This window comes from Lissotriton vulgaris, chromosome 7 (genome assembly GCF_964263255.1).
Source record: "Lissotriton vulgaris chromosome 7, aLisVul1.2, whole genome shotgun sequence".
Taxonomy (NCBI): domain Eukaryota; kingdom Metazoa; phylum Chordata; class Amphibia; order Caudata; family Salamandridae; genus Lissotriton; species Lissotriton vulgaris.
In genome coordinates this window covers 350,966,732-350,986,545 of record NC_141695.1, presented here as the reverse complement: position 1 = coordinate 350,986,545, position 19,814 = coordinate 350,966,732, and the positions used below count along the sequence as shown (strand labels likewise).

The 19,814-nt window shown below is 45.0% G+C and overlaps 1 protein-coding gene across 4 annotated transcripts in view; it reads right to left on the bottom strand.

The window, feature by feature from the left end:
• Positions 1-2,801, bottom strand: part of LOC147701569 (GTPase KRas-like) — a 233,455-nt gene extending 230,654 nt beyond the window's left edge. For 2 of the 4 annotated variants that reach the window (XM_086930235.1, XM_086930234.1), the window contains exon 1: positions 2,617-2,801. Coding sequence is in view for 1 of the 4 variants with exons in the window: in XM_086930232.1 (XP_086786358.1) it covers positions 2,663-2,723 (61 nt within the window). In the remaining 3 variants the exon portion in view is untranslated. The remainder of the gene's footprint in view (positions 1-2,616) is intronic. The other 2 variants (XM_086930233.1, XM_086930232.1) reach the window with 2 other exon arrangements.
• Positions 2,802-19,814: the final 17,013 nt, after the last annotated feature.

Here is a 19,814-nt window from a genome sequence, read left to right as displayed (position 1 = left end):
ATTTTTCTTTATACAAACTAAATCTTTGCGCTTCAATAGCTTTGAATAAAAGTAATAATTCCAGCTCGGAATTTTTTTTCACTCAACCAGAAAAGGTCCTAAACAGAAAACATGTTCTTCGCAGAGCTTCAACTTAATGTCTTTTAGGGAACTTTGACCCGTGAAGAATAGCTTATTCGCTTTGACTCCAGATTGCAAATATTGGATATTCTACTCCCAGTTCCAGGCACTTGCTTAGCTTTAATGTGTATCTAATACAGTGCATGGAAGCTATTATCACTACGAATTTGAGCAAGCCAGCTCCTTTTCAGGACTATAACCATTTTAAAAGTAACAATGGGCAGGGGTTGCCAGGAAGGAGAACATTTTATTCCCAAGTGGGCTACCCTTAGAATTAAAAATTACACCTGAAGAAACAAGAGCAAGTAGCTGATGAGAGAACAGAAAGAGCGACAACTGACTTTACACCATTCTACCTTTGCTAACAATACAAAGGGGGTGATGTGGTTACTACTGAATGAAAAGTGTCAGGTTGCATGGTCCCTTTGTTGGCAGTACTTTTATAGTCCTTAGTGTGTCATATTAGAAGGGTAACAGAACGCTGGACGGTGTCGGAATACAAATCATGGTAAAAGACTAAGAGCCAGATGTGGAAGCCCTAATACCGGTCGGTAAAGGCCGATTTCAGCCGTTACCGACCGGTATTTGGCTTTTGAGATGTAGGGGGCATCAGATTTACAGAATCAGTAAATTTACAGATTCTGTAAATCAATATGTAGGTGGCCCTTCAGAGTGCCACAGGCCCTTTAGGAGTCGATATTTACCACCCAAACCTATTGGGTGGTAAAATACCGATTTCAGGTGTACATGCACATCTGTGCATGTACACCTATGCCGTGTGACACACAGACATGCCCTTAGGGCATGTATGTTTGCCACATGGCACACAAGCCTGCACTTGGGGGGCTACAGGGTATCAAAGTGACACCCCGTTCCACCTGCCAGGATTCGGTATTTACCGATTCGGTAAATACCGAATCGGTATTTCCCTTTGATTCCTATGGGCTTCAAAGCCCATAGGAATCAATTGGAAATACTGATTCGGTATTTACCGAATCGGTAAATACAGAATCTTACAGATTCGGTAATTGTGTTTTAAAAATTACCTACATCTGCCTCCTTCTAATTTACAGATTCATAAATACCGAATCAGTAAAATTCGGTATTTATGAGTCGGTAAATTAGATGTACCTACATCTGGGCCTAAGTATAGTCACTTGAGATGCAAACAGTAACAGAGACAACATCTTCAAATGGCCAATGTACTATGGATGACCCGCATATTGTGGCACACCGATACAAGGCAACAATGGATTTACACCGTTAAGAAGTTTCATACTAATCACAGGATGAACGGTTTTCTATTCTGTCAACAGTAAAGATTAACATTAAGTTAGAGAATATGACCCTTTTATTTACAAAACAGATAGATACAAAGGTACCCATGCAACGCACAAACCTAAATGAATACAAAACGAATGCTTCCAAATAGATGAACTGCATAATCCAAAAGAAAACACATTCATGGTTTGAATCAATACATTTTCTGGTACGGTGTGCCTTTAGTTAATTGAGTTAAACGAATTTACTGTGCAAAGCTATTACAAGCATATCAGTCCCAGGTCCTACTTTTAGAGCAGTCAACACCAAGGAACATGCCAAAAGTTAATTTCCCACAATTTCCAATAAGCACAAAATGCGTATAAAAAAGGTAGTAATATTCTTCAGTCGCCTACCCATATAATTCGGCCCAGGAGTGGTAAGCACGCGAGGCGGGGCCACTTAAAAGTTATCTTCATGAACCTCCACAAAAAAAAAAAAAAAAAAAACAAGGACCCTCGCAAATAGCAAATTCCTTGGTATCCGCGTGACGAACCATAATAATGAATTTTAAAGAACAGACACACAATTAAAAAAAATAGTCCTCTCAAGAAACCCTAATTGATGAATGAGAACAATAACAAGTCACCACCCCAAAACATCCCTCTAGTCTAGAATAAAGGTATGCCCCTACCAAAATAAATGCAATCTGAAAACAATCATGTTGGCAGTGATCTCGGTCAACCTCCCCCGCCCCCCAAAAAAATATAAACGCATACATACTCAACTATTAGAAGCAAATAACACATCCAAAGCCTAACAGCAATCAATTCAAGTCCCCCACAACATGCTGTGCAAAAAGGCCGCCATCTCTAAAGTAATAACCACACTAGCCTGAAAATAACAACGGGAAAATACCTCAACATTTTAGATTAGAATGACAAAGTCGAAAGCCAATAACTTCTAAACAATACTGTCCAAAGCGACCTAACTTGGTTCATTTTCCCTTCATCCATAGAAGCTTAAGAATGGAAGAAAGTTTAACAACACTTTCCAAAGCAGTATTGCCAAGGACATTAATTGTCCCACTTAAAGAAAAGGAGTACGCGACATTGTTGTTTCTTTGGAGACACAAATCCCCAGCCACAAACACATGCTGCAAGCATGCAAAAATAGCACCGCTTTGGAGAGAAGAAAAAACAACACAAACCAAATCCACCCCAACCCCGAACTAACCCAAATGGGCCGCTCCTCTACTTTCTTATGGAGCCCCTGGAGGTACCATGTGCATGTGACAGAGGAGGGCAAACGCCGTGGTCACTGTCGTCCGCTTCTAGGCGCATTCATCCTGCAGCATTCACGGATCCCTCAAGGAGCACAGGGAAGCGGAAGCGTCCCAGCCCTTTTCAGTCGAGTGACCAGTCCAGTAAGCCAATAGGAGACCAGCAGAAACTCGTAGTTGCAGCTCTACGAGTCGGCCAATTAGAGCAAAGGAAAGGGCGGGCGTAAGCCAAATATTGCTGTTTAAAACCCTAGATAGAAATGAAAGAAAGACTCCTCTCTGTGGAAGACAGCTTTCTTTACTATACAGGAATCTGTACTCGTTACCTATCCATGTGACGGGCGGCGGTTGTGTGTATTTGCGTGCTGATCCTCAGAAAGAATACTGCTGAAGGAATTAATGGGCTGGTCACGAAAATTATGCAATATGAAAATTATGCAATTATGCACTCTTATCTGTCACACAAAGCTCAGATTCTGACGTGCTCTGGATGTTTTTTTGACGTTTTTGGATGAAGGCATTGGAGCGCATTACACAAACAGGGACGTCTTAAGGATTTTGGGAGCCATGGACCAACCATATTTTGGGGGCCCCAGTCCTGTCAAGTATCACGCATTAGGTGTGACACCCCCGCATTTCAGTGCGGTGCTCCGCATCATCGCACTGAAATGCAATGTCACGCATTTTTAATGCTACTCAGTAAGTCGTGCTGAGTTGTGTTCAGGCTCTGCTGCCAAGACCTGGAACTCACTCCACACTCACCTCCGCCTTACTCAAAACCACATCTCCTTCAGAAAAAAACGTAAAACCTGGCTATTCGACAAATAATGAACCCCTTCCCAAAGCGCCTTGAGACCCTCTGGGTGAGTAGTGCGCTATATAAATGCTCGAACTTGAACTTGAACTCCCGGCGCTGCACTGTGTACTCACTTGCCATCAGAGCTGGCTGTCAATCACTGAAGACACATGACACACAGTCATTCAGTGTCGAAGACTACACCCGGATGGGGGCCTGCCCTCACTTAGCTCAGAAGAGTTTTCTATTGGTTGCTGTGGCGCCATGGGGGGATTATTAATCGGATGAGACCTCGTTACGTCCGGCTGCCTGCACAGGAAGTGAGGTCCCTGGTCGTTAGAAGCGGCGTGGGATTCGAGAGACACAGACAAGCGAGTTGAGTGCCTGTTGCCTCTCAGCCTGCGCAGACATTTAAATATTATTACCGGCACCCGGCGGCCGCAACCCTCACTATGACAGTCACTACAGTCGCAGCACTGGGCCCCTGCCTCAGGCATCGTGATCCTCCAGATGATTGCGGGAGAGTCTGGAGACCCCGTGTGGCTCACCGCCGGCAGTGTGACTGTGACACAGAGATAGAAGTAATATATGGCCAGACAGCTGCCAATGCCGTACGTGTTGTGACGTTGCTGAGCACAGAGGACACCGGCCTCTTCACTCAGCTGCTGATCCACCGAATCATTGCGGAGTGTTTAGGCCATGACGAGGCAGCCTGTGCAAATATTTGCCGCTCGCCTCAAAACAAAGTGAATGCAGCCTGTAGTGTGACCTCTCTCTCACTCTGCTTGACCTACAAATGTGCTTTCACTGAATAGCGCTAGCCCAGGATCACAATACTGGTGCCATCCAACAAATTACTCTCAGCGCGACCACCGTCGCAGTTAAGTATTAATTTGCCCTGTGACAGTCTGTTGATGTAATCTGGGGCTTGGCAGTACGGGTTGCGGCGCGCTGACCAGGGCGGACACCACTCACGGCTCGCTAATGATTCGGCTTGAGCAGTGCATTGCTGAAGTCAACTATATTCAGAAAGTTACAGCGTCCTGATTGCACTAGTGCGCCATACTCACTCTCCCGAGGCTTGCTAATGTCCGTGCTGTCTGCGGCGGCTTGCGAGTCATCTGACGTCTGACTCTGCAATTAATTTGTGATATTTAGGTAGCTGTCCTCAATTAAGTCAGCAGAGAAGATCCGTGTATTAGGGGCCCTCAGTAGCACTAGCGTGCAGTGCCAGCACTGGTACCGGTTCCCCATTAATATGTGGCAAATAGTTGCTTTTAACATTCTGGTACCTTTATCGACAGACCGGGTCCCGATGAATTGCTGCTGCCACCCAGTGCTGGCTGTGTTAAATTCCAGGAAGATCGACACCTGTGTTCAACTTCCTGCCCTTGACACACAAGTGCAGGCAGTGCCCTTTCATTTCTGGCGCTTGCTTTGAGGCAGTTTTAAAATCGTTGGGTTTATAGTTCCTCAAATGTGTGTAACTTGTATGTTTCGCTCACCTTCATTCTTTGATTTTGCTTGTGATAAAGTGTCACTCATAGACGTTGAAATGTCACTCATAATTACACTGAAATTATGAAAATGTCACACATGGCAATCTGAAACCTTGGCAGCTATGGGACCCCCGTTCTAAATATCTTTGGATTTTTTATCCAATTTCAGCTTTTGCCCTCTTTAGCCAGGCCACTGACACTGCTCAGGCTGACTGGTCCAAATTCTAAGTGTGTTTCCATGTAATCTTTAGGAATGTTTGTTTTCAATATTATAGCACAGCGGCAGCTCACTAATGTTACTGCAAATAATCTCTGTGATCCATTGCCATTTCTCATATGTGAGGTCCTGTTTTACTTTTCTCTGTAAAATACCTGTAGACTCCCACTCATTATCCATATTAAGAATAAATTAAAGGAAAATTTAAAGCAATCTATGTTTAAACATCGTTCAAGGTCATGAGGGCAAGACGGTGTGAAGAACAGAGCATGATCTATGAGGAGTTTTAAACTACGTAAGGAAGGACACAGACAGATGTATGTCTCCGACCTACACTTGATTTGCCTTGAGTCGGGTCACAACCCCAATGCCTGCGCTGACTTCAGGTTGATTCATCTGACGATGATTCATAGGCAGGCGATGAAGTTCCTGGCAGCTTAGCAGAAGAAGGCCCTGCGCCAATGTCGATCTGAGGGAGATCTTGGGCGCACTCTTGGAACTGATCCCATGGACGATCATCATTTCATCCCAAGTCATCCCAATCGATGTTAGGTTAGTCCAAGAAGCACCTTAATGCTTGCAGATTGAGCTGCAGCAGTGGAGTGCTTTTGATCTTTCTCCCGAGATCTGTGATTTCTCCCTGGCAGCCAGGCAACCCTCAACAAAAACGGTATAACGCAGACTGTTGAGATACATTTGTGGCTTGGCTTTCCTCCCGTCGCTTTGATCCACTTTCTGCCTCCTTATCAAAGGTGCTGTTGTTTGGTCTGTTGTTGGCAAAAAGGAAAGCTTTTAGCCTTCTAGGCTTTCTTGCAACTAAAGGGTCAGCCCTCAATGTTCAAGTCATTTGTTGTGACACATTTTCTTCTTAAGAGATAGCAACAATTGTTACTTCCTACCCCTTTTATCATGCTCCAATAAGACTTCAATCTGGTTCTGATGACCTTATGTGCTCCCCTTTCGAGCCCATGAATAGCTGCCCTTTGTGGCTACTGACCCTTAAGACAGTATTCTTGGTGGCAATAACATTGGCCAAGAAGGTCAGTGAGGTTCAAGCTCTTTCAGTTATAACTCCATACACTAGCTTGTATCCAGACAAACTGACTCTTTGGACTTGTGCCTCCTTTCTAACATAGGTGGTGAACTTTTCCATGCTGGCCAGAGTATTGTGTTACTGGCTTTTTTCGCCCCCCCCCTGCCAAGTAGGAGAAACTCCATCGTTTAGACCCCAAAAGAGCCCTCTCTTTTTACATCAGTCGCACCAAAGAGCTGACCTAACAAAACACCTGCGGGCCCATTCTACTGGGGATTAGGCCACTACTATTACGTTGACATGCAAGATGTATATTTTGGACATCTGACAAGCTACCAGGTGGGCATCACTCCACACGTTCACGAGGCACTGCTACTTTAACAATCAAGTCTGTTGAGACGGTCATTTTGTCCATTTGGGCTGAACAGTTTGCAGACCCACCTTCAGCAAGGTATTGCTTAGGTATCTATTCTAAGATAAGGAATCTGTGGTTAGAAGTCTATCAGAAGAACAAATTACTTACCTTCAATAGTGTTTTTTAGGTCTCGTCTGAGACAGCGCATGCTGGCTCAGGTGAGACATTTTGGAGTGGACTTTTCAAAGTGCTACCACGCTGGCGACAAGCTTGCGGTTACGGCGCGAGCTCGCGCACCGAGCTCACGCACAGCTGCCATCTGGCTTTCGAGCACAGGCATCATCTTGTGCCACTTTTCATGGCCGTGCGGCCAATGCACCACTCGCACTCACCAGTCCTCCTGGGGTACAAGCAGGCATCCACTTTGGCCTGCTGCTCGCAAGCGCACGCACCACTCGTTTTTTGGGGCACAAGAATATTTTTTCACCAGAAGTCACATTGATGCCTGACACCCCCTGTTGGTTAAACTCATCATGTGCATTTTACACGCTCCGCTGACTGCTGGTGAAATGCACCTTGAATAATTCACCAGTGGAGAGAAAAATATATTGTCTCCTCTCTTTGTTGTTTTATATTTAATGCATTTGGCTGAGGGTTGAATCTGCTCCTAGCTGTTGTTTACAACAGTGCTTGCTTGTGTTGTCTCCATGGATGTAAAACCGTGCCCTGCATGGCAACTCTTTCTAAAAGATCCTTCAATTCTCAACTGGTGCCAGCTAACACAAAGCGATATTTGGTACTTATTTTACAATTCACTTAGTTTAGTGGGCATTCCTGGAACATAGGGGACACGGTTGTGGTTGACTTTCGCTGTTATTGGTGTACACACACAAGCCTTATAACCGACCGATACATACATATACAGACACAAGCACAGACATAAATGGTTCCCCAAACACACACAGGCAGACTATGAGTGGATGCACACGTACACAATCATACGTGCACAAACACACATATGCAAATACCTTTACACAGACCAAAGCGCACACACAAATGCACAAACACACACACACACACATAGTACTCGAAATTGCAAAATTACCAGTACTGTTTGATTTCTCTGCAGCGTTTTAATGCAGACTGTTGAACAAAAAGGCTAACTTTTTATTATGTTCGCCCCCCCCCGATTTTTGCCAGTTCCACAATTAGAGAAATCTATACTACTATTATAAAGAGAGAACAGAAACCTATTGGCAAGGTAAACTCGGGAACCACAGTGCCAATCCACACACCCAATGCATTGTTGTAATCCTCAGGGTGTGTAGATGGACATAGGCTGCATAAAATAAAAATAAAACGTAAATTAAAAAATTAAACTTTAAAAACAAAGTAGTCCCCTAAAAGTAGCACCGGCCGCGACGTAGTGCTAGCCGCGACCTAGCAATGTCCACAACGTGCGTGAAGACGACAGGCGGGGAGGAGCGGTGACGAGCAGCGAGGAGTGGCGGTGAAGTCCGGAGCGCAGGGAAGAGCGGCGACTCAGGTAAGGCAAAGGCAAAGGGGACGCGGGAGGCGGCGGGGGGCGGGAGGCGGTCTGGGCAATGTCAGGGCGGGCGGGGTAAGGCAAAGGCGAGGTGGGAGGCAGGCGGCAGGTGGGCGGGAGGCGGTCTGGGCAAGTCGGGGCGGGCGGGGGCCAGGCGGGAGTGCACCCAAGCCTGAAATGTTGCCCCAAGCCCCCTTCTTCCCCGGGCAATGCTGCCGCAATCCGGAAATGCTGCCCCCAGCCCCCTTCTGCCCCTGGCAACGCTGGGGCGGGCTGCTAGTGCTCCATAAATTGCTCGGTAAGGGGCCCCCATTTGGAGCTATGCAACTCCTCCGCCTGCACCCAGTCCCAATATAGTTTCTTAATTATTTGTTTGGGCGATGGGCACTGACTGACCCATGTTTCACCTACCCCAGTTTGAAACGAACTGTCTAAGTTTATTTATCCACTTGATCTTGTTACCAGTGTCCAATCTAATGAGTTCGTCGAAGGCTGCTGCATAATTTGCCAGTTCATGCGTCCTTCTTAGACGTACCCAAAATAATAAAGGGCAGAGCCGTACTATGTCTTTAATTGAGCGTTTTCCCAAATCCTGACATAGGGGTTTTGAAGGGGTGGAAGTTGGAAGAGATACCAGTCCTCTAAAGAACTTATTCTCGGATCTGACTAAGTCAATGGTATTCTCAAACTCCCATAATTCCGATCCGTATGCTGCAGAGGCTAATGCTTTCCCTTCATACACCACGATGGCAGGGGCTATTGGTTTACTGGTAGAGGCTTGCTGCTCTCTTAAAATTGCTCCTGACACACGCTTGTGGTTGAGAAGCATTTTGGCCATATGGGAGTTCCAATTCATCCGGTTATTAACCCGAACTCCCAAGTAGTCAAACGATTCATCCATCTCTAATGGTGTACCATTCAGGGAGATGTTATTCATAAATCTTTTTGATAGTGACAGGGTCATTAGCTTGGTCTTGGTAGTGTTAATGGTTAGTCCCCTTTCAACACAGAATTAACTAAACCTATCCAGCAGTTTTTGTAGGTCTGCTGGACTTTTGGACATCAGGAGGGTGTCGTCGGCGAAGAGCAGGGTAAGTGTTTTCTCCCCCGCCAGGACTGGGGTATCGGCTGGGTCCTCCCTCAAATGGCCTACCACCCCATTAACAAAGAGGGAGAACGAGGGGCGTGGTAGGCGCTGATGAAGAGGAGAGCACCTGCGGCAGACACGAAAAGCGGAGCTCACCGCCGCCCGGGAGCCGAGTCGCGGCCCCTTCGATCTTTGGCGGCCGCTGCTGCCCTGCCTGGAGTCTTGGGCCGCACTTCCGCGAAATCGAGGCCCCGGCTTGGGGCCTGGACTGTTTTCGGCCCGCATGAGGGGACCTGGTGGCCCGTAGGCCTACTCATCGTCTGGTGCTTGAAAGGGCACCTGTGGCACGATCGGCAACAGAAAGGGAAGGGGGGAGGCCATCCAGGCTCCCCTGGAACCGCCGGAAACGGGAAGTGAGCGCCCAAATCAGCGCCATTTTGCGGAGGCCTACCCGGGGGAGAAACCGGAGGTGGGGAGTGTAGGAAGGTGGATACCTGATTATGGTCACCCCCAACTTTCTTGCCTGGTGTTTTGCTGGTTTTTCGACTTAGTTGACCTGGGACCCTGCTATTCAGGGCCCCAGACCTACTGCTCTCTCTGTAAAATGGATTCCATGTACCTTAGGTACATATCCAATTGGTACTGGGCCACCTTATCAGACCCTGTAACTCAGGGCATAGGTGTACCCAGGGCCTACCAGGGGCTGCAGCATGTATTATGCCACCCCTGGCTGGCCATCTAAATCTGACACAACTGGCTGCACGACAGCTGGGGCAAGGTGGTGTAATCACCTTTTGCTTTAGATATAGTATACCTATATCTAACCCTAAAATAGACACATGTATTCCTATCAGTCACTCCTATGGCAGGCCTTAACAATCCTGAAGGCAGAGTGCTTGGAATTATGTGAGATGGTGCTCTGGCATGAGCTGAGCCCGTCTGCAGCTTGCGGAACCAAGTCCTAATAGCTGTTCTATGATAACGCGTACCATATACTCTTAAGTGCATTATAATCCTCGCGGTTATTCAAAACATGTCGAGTAAGGTGTCATACGAATTGGAATACTAACCCCTCGCCAATTCTGGCGACGGGGTTAGCATTCCACCCTTCTAGAGGGACACGACATGTATGTAACTGTGAACCCCGGTTAAAGTTAACTCGAGCCTCAGCATCACAAAATGGATGCTGCCACCACAGACACAAGTCTGACCCCCTGCAGCTGGGAGTCCTTCCAGCGAGGGGAGCTTGGACAAAGGGTTTCCTGTCAGGGGCGGTGCTAGCACCATCCCAGACAGGGTTTTGTGTATCCTGGGTAGGCAGGGCTTTAGAGGAAGGTGACTGCAAGTGGCACCCCGGTCAAGTCAAGTCAAGTCAAAGAATTTATATAGCGCGCTACATACCCAGAGGGTTTCAAGGCGCTTAAGGAGGGGTGGGGAATTACTTGTCAAATATCCACGTTTTAAGTTGCTTTCTGAATGTTAGGTGGTTCTGGGTAAGGCGAAGGTAAGTGGGAAGTGAGTTCCAGGTTTTAGCTGCCAGGTAGGAGAAGGATCTACCTCCCATGGTGGTCTTGTTGATGCGAGGTACAGTGGCAAGAGCTTGGTTGGAGGATCGATGCTGGCGGGAGGGGGTGTAGAAGGACATTCGTGTGTTGAGGCATTCTGGTCTGATTTCGTAGAGTGCTTTGTGTGCGTGGGTTAGGAGCCGGAAAGTGATCCTCTTATTGACGGGAAGCCAGTGGAGGTTTTTCAGGTGACCAGAGATATGTTCTTTACGCGGGATGTCTAATATGAGCCTGGCTGAGGCATTTTGGATTCATTGGAGTTTTTTCTGGATTTTAGCGGTAGTCCCGGCGTAGAGGGTGTTTCCGTAGTCCAGTCGGCTCGTGACCAGAGCGTGGGTGACCGTTTTCCTAGTTTCGGTGGGGATCCAACGAAATGTTTTTTTGAGCATGCGGAGAATGTTGAAGCAGGATGAAGAGACGGCGTTGACTTGTCTGTTCATTGAAAGTGAGGAATCCAGGATGACGCCCAGGTTCCGTGCGTGGTCTGTCGGGATGGGTGCTTTTCCAAGGGCTTCTGGCCACCAAGAGTCGTCCCATGTGGAGGGGGAGGTACCTAAGATGAGGACTTCTGTTTTGTCTGAGTTCAGTTTCAGACGGCTGTGTTTCATCCATTCGGCTACTTCTTTCATTCCTTCGTGTAGGTTCGTTTTGGCGGTGCTAGGGTCTTTGGTGAGTGATAGGATCAGTTGAGTGTCATCCGCGTAGGAGATGATGTTGAGGTTGTGTTGGCGGGCGATGGCCGCGAGGGGGCTCATGTATACGTTGAAAAGGGTGGGGCTGAGTGAAGATCCTTGTGGTACGCCGCAGATGACTTCCGTGGCCTCTGACTTGAATGGTGGAAGGCGGACTCTCTGGGTTCTTCCGGTGAGGAACGAGGTGATCCATTCCAGTGCTTTTCCTTGGATTCCGATGTTTCTGAGGCACTGTAGAAGGGTGCTATGGCAGACTGTGTCGAAGGCTGCAGAGAGGTCGAGGAGGATGAGGGCGACTGTGTCTCCATTGTCCAGTAGAGTTCGAATGTCGTCTGTTGCTGCGATGAGGGCGGTCTCAGTGCTGTGTTTTGCTCGGAAGCCGGACTGTGAGGAGTCGAGGGATTTGTTGGCTTCGAGGAAGGCGGCGAGCTGGTTGTTGACTCACTATGCATAGGCCGGCTAGAACCAGTTCCAGGGGCGCACCAGCCCCTGAGCTGGGGAAAGTCCGGCATGGATGAGCATAGCGGGAGCGCCGTTTGCACGCCGAAGCCTAAGGCAAGCCCGTCTGCGCCCGTCAGCGCCCAGACCGCGGCTGCGGCCAGTCTTGCTGCCGGTGAGGATGCACATAGGGGAAGGATCATGTGGTCACGGGATGATCTTTGGTCTCTTAACAAGGGGGCCGTTGCCTGCACCCATAAGATCCACCTTGATACCACCACCCTCTCTCGCACCTGTGGAGTATGCGGGACACTACTCAGAGCGTTGGATGACGCGAGAGTAAAAGACCCCGTTAACTCAAAACCACAGTTCAGTAGGGATTTCAGAGCAGGCTTGCTAAATTGCAGATCTCTTGCAAAACACGCAGATGAAATTTGGCTGCTATTAGAAGAGCATCAATGGGATGCACTGTTTCTAACAGAAACGTGGCTAAATGAGGACAATACGTCCTCTATTGCATCGGCAGTACCCTCCGGGTATAAAATATGCCTAGCCAACCGGACGGGTGATAAAAGAGGGGGGGGAGTGGCTGTTATTTTTAAAGAACAGTGTGAAAATAATTCTTTTCTTTCAAATATAATATCGGGAGACAACGGTAATTATGAAGCACACAAGATTTTTTTAAAAAAAATTAACAAAATGTTATATTTATTAGGTATATATACTCAAGTTAAAAACATTAAAATTTATAACATAAAATAAAAGAAAATACAACATCTAATCAATTATACACAAAAACATCATTAATTCATAAAACAGTGGCGGACAATAGTAGTCCTCTTCGACGCGCGTTTCGGCGTTTTCACAAGAACGCCTTCTTCAGGAGCCACATGTACAATCTGGAAGACATATACATTAAATTAAAAAATCATCCTAGATGACTCAATATACAATCACTTATTCTAAACACTATATTTGTTACATGTCAAATGTCCACAAAATAAGGCTTCACATACCGACATAACTCCCTACTTGGGTAGCTTATAACATAAGGCTACACAAGGTACAAACTACAAAATATTTACCATTGAGCAGTGTTGTAGTAATGGAACTTCAGGGCCCCAAAGGAATTAGGGGACCCACCATCCTTAACTAGCTGAGTGCAAAGGAGCAAACAATCCTATTGGGTATTCTAATAATTAAACTATTTTATAGAATACATTTCTTTACTCCTTACCAATTATCTGAGTAATCAAAATCGTTTCCAATGATACCTGGAACCTGCAGGGGAATGATTGTCCTCTGTGTGGATAACTGCGACTGCTTGAGTTCTTCTGATAGAAGTCAATCGTCGGCTCAGAGTACTAAACATAAATAGGTGGATTAACTTTAATTTAGTTACTCTACTTTGGTTTATTTTAAAAAAATATTTATATAAGACTGTGGATACACCAACTTATTTTTTACCTAATACTCTAATTAACGACGAGTGCGGTTTATTATCTTGTGGGCACCGTCATGTATTGTCCAGGTGCTGATGTGTTTTAACCCGGTAGTTATTAGTCCACGTATTGTATTGCTGCTTTATGAAAAGTGGCGCTCGTTATTCCTGATATTAAGCTGCGCACTGTAGGTATTAAAAAAGAAAACAAGTCTCAATAATCAAACTGTGCCACAGTTTAGAGAATAGTAGTGAGTGTGGCTGTTTTAAATTCCTCACATTTGTTAAGATCAAAGTGCAAATTCGCGCAATGGCTGTCAAAGGTAAATGGCCTTAAAGTCTAAATCAGGCTCGGGTGTTTCTAAAAAATATCCACATGTCTATTTTCTTGGGCAGTTTTTCAAACTTCGATAGCAGACTTACGTGATTATCATACAGCGGTATGAAACCGACGTTTAGTTTGATGTATTTCACGCTTGTCTAGCGATCGGGAATAAACAGAAAAAATAGTGCAAGATCATTAATGAAGTGGGCACAGAAGAAATATAAAATATGGCGGCAAATCAACATGGAGATTGGTTGCTTACAAATTGGAGAGATAGGTTATTCTTTTAGCTTGATTCAGTGAAGCTCTTGAACTTCATGCTGCAAATAGGTCATGGCTCTATTTCTAGAAATCAAGCAAGAAATGAAATTGTGCCGTCAATAAAGTGAGCCAAGGCAGATTTGACTGTGTCGGCAAATACACATCGAAAGAAATGGCATATGCTTACAGATTCCAAAGGTAAAATGTTCCCAAGCCGACTTCGATGGAACTGATCAACTTCGAGCGGCAAAGGGGTCACGGCTGTATCTCTGTTGCATTGATGGCAAGTAAAAGATAAGAATATGCCATTATTTAAACTAGCCGTAATCACAACAGTTTAAATTTGTCACGGAATAGAGAGGCGGAGAAAACGGGGGGGGGGGGGGCGGGGGGGGGGGGGTTAAATAACTTGTAGCAACTCGCTTACCTATAATGATTAGAGCATCCGCGGTAACATCAACCTGCGGGCGTCACGACCGATGTGTCAGATGGCGTCCCGCAACCGTTGGAAGGGATAGTCGGCATACGAGAGGTACCTCCCTTCTTTTAAAGGCGGGGCGTCTCTGTGTTAATTAGCGCTTAACGATAGGCTAATTGAAAATCTATGTACGAGGGCTATCGAAAACGGACTGATAGTCAGCCCGGTCCCTAATAATAAACATAGCAAATGGACTATGTCTTACTAGCCGCCATGATGCGTGAAGAGTAACAAGTGTGTTAATATTTACGAAGTAGGCACATGAGAGATTACAAAATACGGGCAACTATAGTTCTTGGATGAAAGAGTATATTCCGCATTTCTTAGAACCCGTCGCTTACACTATTAAAACCGGCCGTAGACTGTGCAGGCGTGCAACATTGTTGCAAGGCGGGGTGTTTACACGTGAATGGAACTTTAAATCAAGTCAGTTCATACTGTTTATAGAATACGGAGCAAATGAAAATGGTTGGAGAACCAGAAGAATACAGGAACGAACATACGTTCTAAGGAGCAGATGTAACCTAATTACATAAATTATTTACAATTAGGAGAAAAGGGATCTTTTTACTGAATTATAGTATAGTTATCTTATGGGAAGACGGTTTCTTCAATGAACACATATAGTGTTTAGGGACAGATAGCGTTCTCCCAAGGGATTTCATTGTTTAATCCCTTTCTATGTGTGTCCAAGATAAAAATCCAATACACTTCTCGTTTCTTTCGAATGGCACACCCACCCTTGCTGTCGGGAACTTTGATTTTCTCTAGAATGCGCCAGTGTATGTCCTCTGGTTTGTGACTGAAATCCAAAAAATGTTTAACTAGAGGTGCATTCAATTTTTTGGTCTTGATGGCTGATCTATGTTCAGTGAGACGTGTTTGGATGGCTCTACACGTCTCACCGACATAGTCCATGTCACAAGGACAACTGATAAAGTAAACCACATTGGTGGTTTTACAATTCCACAGATCTTGAGCCCTAAATGTGGCTCCGTTGTGGGCAAAAGTCTCGCCACCTAGAATATTTTTACAAGACTTGCAGGAGGAGCACGGAACTGTTCCTCGTACTGGTAAGTTTGTTAGTAGTGATCTCTGTAATTGCTCGCCATTCCTTTGTTTCACATTAAATTTGGAATGGACTATTTTGTCCTTCAGGTTCTTATTTCTCCTGTGCGCAAACAGGGGTTTGCTCAGGGTGGAAGTGGAAGAGGGGTTGCAATTTAAGATATGCCAATTGGCATTAACAACTTGCCTGATTCGTTCATTCATCGTTGAATGCGTGGTGACACACACGATCCGATCGTTATCTTGTTTATCTTTGGGGGTAAGCAAGGCGTCACGGTCAAAGAATCTTGCTCGCTTGTAGGAGTTCCTTATTAGTCTATGCGGGTATCCGCGTTCACAGAATTTCGTGCGCATAATAGCAGCTTGTCTGTCATAATCCTGCAGATTGGTACAATTCCTGCGAACTCTAAGGAATTGTGAGAACGGGATGCTTTCTCTTTGACATTTTGGATGAAAACTACTAAAATGTAATAAGGTGTTCCGTGCTGTCTTTTTCACAAATAAGTCCACCTCTATTTTATCCACGTTGACTTTAATAAGGAGATCCAAAAACTCGACTTGCTTCTCATCATAGTGAGCAGTGAATTTTAGATTATTGTCTGTCAAATTAATCCATTCCAAGAATTCTACTAAAGTTTCTTTCCCATTGGTCCAGATAAAAAAGATGTCATCGATGTATCTGGACCAATGGGAAATAGACTCAAAGAAGGGCGCCACTTCGTTGTCTATAAAGCGTTCTTCAAATCTCGACATATAGATATTTGCTATCGATGGGGCAACAGATGCACCCATGCTTACCCCTCGCAGTTGGCGATAGATGTTATCGCCAAACTCAAAGAAGTTGTCCGTTAGTACAATAAAAAGACAATCTATCAGAAATTTCTTGGGGCATGCAATATTGTGTTTGTCAATAAACCAGTCCGTGGCCCTAATGGCTTCATCAATGGGGATATTACTGTAAAGGGATTCTATGTCGAGGGTTACAAGGATATCCCTCCCTGGAACAATCATCAAACTTTCCACAGTATTAATCATGTGACATGTATCCTTGACATAGGATTTGATATTTGGAATATGGGGTCGGAGGAAATGATCTATAAATTTAGAGAGAGGCTCTGTGGGGGTACCTATGGTAGACACTATAGGTCTATACGGTGGACTTGTTAGGCTTTTATGGATCTTGGGTAGACCATAAATGCAGGCAGTTTTAAATTTGTGCGTATTTAGGAATTCATGGTCTTGGACACTGATCTCACCAACTGATAAAGCATCGTTTGTCAGATTCACAATTTTCTTGATAGTTGTGTTGATAGGGTTATTTTTAATTTGTAAGTAGGTGGAACTATCACTGAGCATAATTTTCATATTCTGTTCATAATCAATGGAATTCAGTACCACAATACCTCCTCCCTTATCGGCACTCTTAATAGTTAGATCTGTGTCTCTGAGAGGTCTTTAAGGGCACGGGATTCATTTACCGTTAGGTTATATATCGGTTTGGGTATATACTTTAGCATCTGTTCTAATCTTTTCATTACAACCAGCTCAAAAGCTGCAACTTCTGGTCCCAGCTGATCTAATCCTGGTGTGAACGTGGAAGGGAGGGAAATTGCAGATTGTCTCTGTGTTGCAAGATTGTTTACATCGTCCTCTTTGTTAGAAAAACATTTTTTTAGCCTAATTTTCCTGAAAAACGAGACTATATCTCTGTACAATTCAAAAGTGTTGACAAAAGAATGGGGGACAAAAGATAGTCCCTTTGATAACAAGGTTTCACTGTAACCATCTAATTGGTTAGAGGACAGGTTAAAAATAGGGATTATATCCCCTGTCCCCAATATTGCCTGTTGCGTGTCTCCCTTATGAACTGTGGTTCCTGCTGTTGATGTTGTTGGTGTTGGATTTGTTGGTGAGTTATTTGTTGCTGGTGTTGGTTCGAATGGAAATTCCCTCGGGTCTGTCCTTGATTCTGAAATCTTACCCTGGGGCGGCCCCGGCGAGGCCCCCTGTTCGATAAAAAAGGACGGCGTGGCAGTCTGGAGTTGGAATATGTGTTAAAGCCACCATCTGATTCGTAATACGTATTACTGTTGCCTTCTCCCTCAGAATCTGAAGAGTCAGTGAAATTATTAATTCTTTGTTGTACATTCCTAGACTCATCAGTGTAATGATTCTGTTGATAAAAGTCTTTATGTAGGAAGGGATAGGCAACTTCTTCGGAGTAGAATCTTTTATCTTTGTTTAATTTATCTGTCTTACGTTTGTTAAGATAGTTACTGAATGATTCAAGATCTTTATTGTATTCCTCTATTTTTTTGATGGCATCATCAGCTCCAGTCATCTGTTTTAATTTTTCTTCTAATTCGTCTATTTCTTTTTTTATCTCTAGGGCTAATTCTTTTGATGTTGCTACAATTAAGATCATCAGATCTCGGGAACAACGATTCGCTATTTGACTCCATTTCTCTAGGAAGGGTCTATGGTGTACAAAGAGACCCGGTATGTTCCGTACACGCAATCCATTGGGGATAATTCCTGTTTTCAAATATGCTAACATGAATTCCCCATGGGCTTCCATGCGGATAAGTTTCTTTTTAAGATCTGATAGTTTCTTACCTTCGTCTTGGCCTCTACTAGATGTGTTGGCATTGGTGGTTGGAATTGCGGTACCTACCAAAGTTTCGAATTCTTCATCAGTGAATCCGAACGTTTTCATGTTGGCCATGACTATGGGAGTTAGATGAAAAAGTGGAAGGAGAGGGAAATTACTACACACTGCTCAATTCTGATACAAATCACAATCATGTACACAGGAATAGAGAAATTGGCCCTGCACAGACAAGCTGTGGGAAAAATGGCGTAAATAACAAGGACCCCCTGCTAAGGCAACAGAATATGTTTGACAGGGAAAAGGAACAGTGTGAAAAAAATTCTTTTCTTTCAAATATAATATCGCTAGGGAGACAACGGTAATTATGAAGCACACAAATTTTTTTTAAAAAAAATTAACAAAATGTTATATTTATTAGGTATATATACTCAAGTTAAAAACATTAAAATTTATAACATAAAATAAAAGAAAATACAACATCTAATCAATTATACACAAAAACATCATTAATTCATAAAACAGTGGCGGACAATAGTAGTCCTCTTCGACGCGCGTTTCGGCGTTTTCACAAGAACGCCTTCTTCAGGAGCCACATGTACAATCTGGAAGACATATACATTAAATTAAAAAATCATCCTAGATGACTCAATATACAATCACTTATTCTAAACACTATATTTGTTACATGTCAAATGTCCACAAAATAAGGCTTCACATACCGACATAACTCCCTACTTGGGTAGCTTATAACATAAGGCTACACAAGGTACAAACTACAAAATATTTACCATTGAGCAGTGTTGTAGTAATGGAACTTCAGGGCCCCAAAGGAATTAGGGGACCCACCATCCTTAACTAGCTGAGTGCAAAGGAGCAAACAATCCTATTGGGTATTCTAATAATTAAACTATTTTATAGAATACATTTCTTTACTCCTTACCAATTATCTGAGTAATCAAAATCGTTTCCAATGATACCTGGAACCTGCAGGGGAATGATTGTCCTCTGTGTGGATAACTGCGACTGCTTGAGTCTGGACTCGCTCCACAGCGGTTGCTCCCCTGACCCACTGCCTGCCCTAGCGATGTTTGCTGACCACACCGCCTGCCCTGATAGAACTCCTGGCCACCCGGACACCGGCTGAATCACAGAGCGCTTCGACCACTACCAAGCGCGTGGTATCGTTCGCATTGCAATTATTGCTGCTCATTGGCCCTGCATAGCGGCGATTTATTTACAGGCTGATTATTGTTTGTTGTGTGTCACTGTACCTTTGCTCTCCCTCCGGCTGTGCCCCTGCTTCGTTCACGCGTCCATAACGCCATTTTGTTGTTCTGTTTATCTGCGGCCCCTGTCTCCTCCCCGCTCCCGCCTCCCGGCAGCCCCTCCCACACACTGGTTTAACTATCTAGCCCCGTCCTCCGTCCCACCGTGACCGTCTGGACTCGCTCCACAGCGGTTGCTCCCCTGACCCACTGCCTGCCCTAGCGACGCTTGCTGACCACACCGCCTGCCCTGATTGAACTCCTGGCCACCCGGACACCGGCTGCATCACAGAGCGCTTCGACCACTACCAAGCGCGTGGTATCGTTCGCATTGCAATTATTGCTGCTCATTGGCCCTGCATAGCGGCGATTTATTTACAGGCTGATTATTGTTTGTTGTGTGTCACTGTACCTTTGCTCTCCCTCCGGCTGTGCCCCTGCTTCGTTCACGCGTCCATAACGCCATTTTGTTGTT